Source organism: Arachis duranensis, chromosome 2 (genome assembly GCF_000817695.3).
Source record: "Arachis duranensis cultivar V14167 chromosome 2, aradu.V14167.gnm2.J7QH, whole genome shotgun sequence".
Classification (NCBI taxonomy): domain Eukaryota; kingdom Viridiplantae; phylum Streptophyta; class Magnoliopsida; order Fabales; family Fabaceae; genus Arachis; species Arachis duranensis.
In genome coordinates, this window is record NC_029773.3 from 26,845,676 (window position 1) to 26,851,208 (window position 5,533).

At 40.4% G+C, this 5,533-nt stretch overlaps 1 protein-coding gene across 1 annotated transcript; it reads right to left on the reverse strand.

Moving 5' to 3' along the window:
* Nucleotides 1-3,283: 3,283 nt before the first annotated feature.
* LOC107473949 (uncharacterized) lies at nt 3,284-4,089 on the reverse strand. Its single transcript, XM_016093544.1, has 2 exons — nt 3,686-4,089; nt 3,284-3,596 (listed from the first exon to the last, which is right to left on the reverse strand). Exons 1-2 carry the CDS (start codon nt 4,087-4,089, stop codon nt 3,284-3,286), a joined length of 717 nt encoding a protein of 238 aa, XP_015949030.1.
* Between the last annotated feature and the right edge of the window lie 1,444 nt (nt 4,090-5,533).

Sequence of the window (5,533 nt, forward strand, 5' to 3'; positions counted from 1 at the left end):
TTTTGTGCCAGTTTGGGCGTTTAACTCCCGTTTTGGTGCCAGTTCCAGCGTTTAACGCTGGGATTTCTGTGGGTGACTTTGAATGCTGGTTTGGGCCATCAAATCTTGGGCAAAGTATGGACTATCATATATTGCTGGAAATCCCAGGTTGTCTACTTTCCAACGCCATTAAGAGCGCGCCAATTGGGCTTCTGTATCTCCAGAAAATCCACTTCGAGTACAGGGAGGTCAGAATCCAACAGCATCTGCAGTCCTTTTCAGTCTCTGAATCAGATTTTTGCTCAGGTCCCTCAATTTCAGCCAGAAAATACCTGAAATCACAGAAAAACACACAAACTCATAGTAAAGTCCAGAAAAGTGAATTTTAACTAAAAACTAATAAAAATATACTAAAAACTAACTAGATCATACTAAAAACATACTAAAAACAATGCCAAAAAGCGTACAAATTATCCGCTCATCACCATCCACACTCAATTTGGTCCAGCATGAGAAAGCATTTCTAGCTAATCTCTTCATTCCTCTTTCAAGGATCCGAAGAAATCCATGTTTGAATAGCTTCTTTTCCAAGATCACTATCCAATTGGATGAAGATTGAAAGCTTTCAAGTAAAATCAAAAGAGAAGAAAGAGAAGAACAAGAAAATTAGTATTGATCCATCAAATTACAACAGAGCTCCCTAACCCAATGAAAGGGGTTTAGTTGTTCATAGCTCTAGAAATCAAAATCAAAGATGGAGAATACATCATAAACTAGAAGTGCAGAGAAAGTAAAGATACAGAGAGTAGTTCTCTCCCAGCTCTCCCCCAAAAAGCCCCTTCTCTATTTCAAAACTATTCCTATATATACTACTCTTCTCAGCTTCTAGTTAGTTCTTCAAGTCTTGGGCCTTTGGATTTTTGAGTTTGAAGCAGTTCCTTTCTTCATTTGGGCTTGGCTTACTTGCAAAGAGAAAGTGTGAAGTGGGCAGAGACTTTAGCTCAAGACGTTAGGGGTGTTTAATATTTAGTGAAAATACAAGTTCGAAGATGTTAGTGACACTTAACATTGTCACTAACGTTGCCATGCACCCCTTTTGCCTCACGTTAAAGCCCACATTAACTGGGTTAACGTGGCTTTTAACGTTGCCTTGTTAGCCTTCGAGAACGTTAGTGACACTCAACATTGTCACTAACGTTCAAGTGTGCCCCTTCTGGCTTCGTTAAAGCTCACGTTAACTAGGTTAACGTGGCTTCTAACGTGGCCTTTGCCAACCTTCGAGAATGTTAGTGACACTCAACATTGTCACTAACGTTCGAGTGTGCCCCTAGGTCTCACGTTAGAGTCCACGTTAACTCGGTTAATGTGGCTTCTAACGTGGCCATTCTTAGCCATCCCAACGTTAGTGACAATGTTGAGTGTCACTAACGTTGGCTCATACTTCATTCCTCATCGTTAGCTTCCACGTTAATCACGTTAACGTGGAAGTTAACGTGGCTCTTGGGGGTTATGTGGTTGATCCAACGTTAGTGACAATGTTGAGTGTCACTAATGTTGTCGAAAATTCTCCTTCTCTTACGTTAGCTCCCACGTTAACCAAGTTAACGTGAGAGTTAACGTGGCTCTTTGCACCTTAGGCCAACGTAGTGACAATGTTGAGTGTCACTAACGTTGGCTTCTCTTCCCCCTATAACGTTAAAGGCCACATTAACTAGGTTAACGTGGCTTCTAACGTGGCCATTTGTGAGCTATTGCCAACGTTAGTGACAATGTTAAGTGTCACTAACGTTGGCTCAACTTCTCCTCTCCACGTTAGAGTTCACGTTAACTTAGTTAACGTGACTCTTTAATGTGGGCATTGATGGCTTTTGAGAGTATTTTTGGCAATTACTTTTCTCCTTAACTTTTCAAGTTACCTCCCATTCCTTGCTTCCTTTGGTCCTGAAATCAAGCAATAGAGTGTATCAAAGTTCTAGTCCAAGTCAAGGGTAATGCAATATACAATTTTGTCATAAAAATCATGTAAAATCCTCATGAAATAATGTAAAATGCACAAAGTTTGCTTGAATCAAGGTCTGAGTGAATATTTGCCCAAAACTAACTTATTTCCTAAGAAAATGCATGAAATTACCTAAAAATAGTAAAGAAAAGGTCAGTGAAACTGGCCAAAATGCCCTGGCATCATAACACCAAACTTAAAGCTTGCTTCTCCCTAAGCAAGTACTGGAACAAGAGAATGATGAATGGAATCTCCAGAGAAATGAGTCATTCTTGTGGAAGTCATATTACTGATTTTATGGTGGTTTCATGCATAGCAACTTAGGTTCATTCCACTACTGGCTTTCAGACCTTTATCATCTCCTAAATTACTCACTTTGTTATGTCCTATGAGACCTGTATTTATTGATCCTTTTATTGTTATTTCAAGGGCTGTTTGTGTTATTTAGGCTAAGTGTTCTGTAAGGGGGCAACTCTTTAGGATAAGCTTTCAGCCAACACTCCCGAACCAGTTGGTTCAAGGTGCTAGGTGTTGAAGCACCCCTAAGGACTTTCTTGCTCAAGTCTCTCCCCCATACATACACACCACAGGCATATAGTTTATTTATTTTCTTTCCTTCAGACCTTGGTGTCCAGCACCTCTTCGGGTTACTAAGTGCTTTGTGGTGAGGGTTACTCTTGATAGTGGATTTTCAGCTGATAATCCCGGGTTAGTTAACCCAAGTTACCAGGTGATGAAGCACCCCAATGAGCTTATTCATCCAAGTAGATCCCCCACACAGGAGCACCACAGACACATGTCCTAGGGTCACAGACACATGTCTTAAGGCAAACCATTGGTGCCTAGCCTTATTGCTTACTCTTTTTCTTTTGTTTTTCACTTCCATTGTTCTTTCCCTTTCTTTTTTCTTATTAGGATCTTGTTGTTATCTTAGTCTCATGGGTATATCAAAAGTAAAGCATTCAGGATAGATAGTTGTCATCCTAACCTTGTGGTTGAACCAACTTAGCTAACTTATGATTACCCCCAAAGATTCATGAATGCACTTTCACATTATGAACTCTACTCTGCTCTTTTAAAACATAAAACATTCTCTTTTCATTTGATTTAAAAGACAAGCATACAATAAGTAAAGATACGAATGCAGTAACATAAATGCTAGTAGGCACTGACTTCTTAATTTGAAAACTTAGAATGCATAATTGAAAGTTGTTTAGATACTATGGAGGCATGTTCTATTTCATACAAGATCCTCCTTATTTAAAGCATAGAAACTAAAAACCAAGAAAGAAGCTCCACCACCTTTTACTCATGTGGTTGCTCATGCTCCCCTCCATGCTTGTCCTCTTGGTGCTTTTCTTGAGTGCTTGTGCTCCCACTCCCTTTGCCTTTTCCAAGTAGTTTCTTCCAGAACGCAGCATCTTCCATCTTTTTCTTCAGAGTTTCCTTCTGCTGTTTTACCTTCCCTTCTTCTCGTTCAACAAACCCTTTTTGGACCTCCTCATAGGTGGGAATGGCATAATGTAGGTGGTGCATATTATCTGACATGTAACTCAATCTGGCTTGAGTGTTTACACTGAATTCCTCTCTATGCAACTGCCTTCCTTCATTCAGCACGCTAAACTCATTAAATGATTTCATCTGAGCTAATTGCCGCTGATTGAGCTCTTGAAAGCGTTTGTCTTGACACTCTTGCCTCTCTGTTACTTGGTGTATGGCTTGAGTGAGGTGTGAATATTGCTCTGTTGCTGCTCCATGTGTTGTTTCTGCCACTCTTCTTGTTGCTTAATCCATTTGGACTGCATGGCAAGTATTTGCTCTTGTCCCTCCATATGTTTCATCTCCAAATCCTCAATGGCATGTAAGATATGACTCATATTGAGGTTGGCCGGGTTGTGTTGCTCTTCTTGTTGGTAATCTCCCTGATGATACTCCTCTTGATGAACTTCTTGCTGGGCTCTGTGCCTTCCTATATGTGGCCTTCTTAGTTGTTGAGCAAGTGAGGTATGGACCATGTGCTCAAGTGTGACCGGCTTCCCTGGGTTCACCCAGTCTGGACTGCTGTCCTCAAATACTACCTTAGCCTTGTTGCACAAGTGATGCCAAGGCATCTTAGGCTAGTTTCACTAGCCTTTTTCTTTTATTTTTAGTTGTTTTATGCATTTTCTTGAGCCTTAAGTAATCATTTGGGCCAAATAGTCATGCTTGTCTTAAATCATTCAAACATGAAGATTTTGATGCAAATTCCATGAGTTTTTAGTTATATTCTTTGAATGCTATGAATGGAAGAATTCTCATGAATTTTAGCAAGACTTTGATGCAGTTGTTTGGATGATTTCAGGGAAGAAGAGGCTAGGCAAAGAAGCAACAAAAATCAATGAAGGAAGCCTGGATATCATTTGTGGCATTTAAGTTCCAGTTTAAGCTTAAACTGGAACTTAAATGCCAGGAAGGGAATTGCTCCAGGATGCTTCCAATGTTTAAGCTCCAGTTTAAGCTTAAACTGGAGCTTAAACGTGCTCGAGCTTGTGCCTCTAGGATGCTTCCAACGTTTAAGCTCCAGTTTAAGCTTAAACTGGAGCTTAAACGTGCTCGAGCTTGTGCCTCCAGGGAGTGCCAGCGTTTAAGCTCCAGTTTAAGCTTAAACTGGAACTTAAACGTGTTATATGGAACAGCTTGACCATGCCTTCTTCAAACATAAATAACTTGAGCTACAAAACTCCAAATGAGGTGATTCAAAATGAATTGGAAAGAAGACATCTAGAGCTTTCCAAGCATATATGGCATGCATGGTGGATACTAAAAATTGAGGGAGAAAACAGCCCCGTAATGTGCATAGAAGAGCATAGTACCAACATGCAATCAGGCCAGCTGACCTCTTCACCTTCCATGGAGTATAACTCGAGTTGTAGAACTCCAAATGATGCGCTTCCAGTTGCATTGGAAAGTAGACATCCAGAGCTTTCCAACAATGTATAGAGCATTGGAAAGTAGATATCCATAGCATTCCAACGATGTATAGAAGTATGGGGTGGACAATGCAACTGAGCTCCCAAAATTGGCATTTTCGAGCACGTTTAAGTGACTTAAACGTTGGCTTAAACGCTGTCAAACCAACCAGCAACCTTGTCACCTTCAATCAAGCATAACTTGAGCTATAAAGATCAAATTGAGGTGCTTCCAGTTGCGTTAGAAAGCTGACATCCATAGCTTTCCAACGAGGTATAATAGTCTATATTTGGCATCAAAGTGGCAAGGTTGACAAGAGAACAAAGTGACGACTCAAGAAAGGGGGGGTGCAACGTTTGAGTGTAGTTTAATGGATCATTATCCTTTTTGGATCAATTATGTCACTCTACCCTTCAAGCAAGCAAGGCCCATCAACAACACCAAACCAAGGCCACAAGAATCATCTAGAATAGTTTATTTTCATTTGATTGTAATTTGCTTTTAATTTCATTTTCATTTTGTAATTTAGGGAGCCTATTTAAAAGCCTTAGTTTCTGCATTTGAGACGGACGGGGATTGAAGGGGAACCCAGCCCCTGAGGGGGGA

Excerpts from the sequence above, each read along its gene's own strand:
- LOC107473949 (XM_016093544.1), bottom strand. The coding sequence starts at position 4,089 with ATGCCTTGGCATCACTTGTGCAACAAGGCTAAGGTAGTATTTGAGGAC. Across the intron at positions 3,597-3,685 it reads TCACTCAAGCCATACACCAA|CGTGCTGAATGAAGGAAGGC; the intron begins GTAACAGAGAGG and ends TAATGAGTTTAG.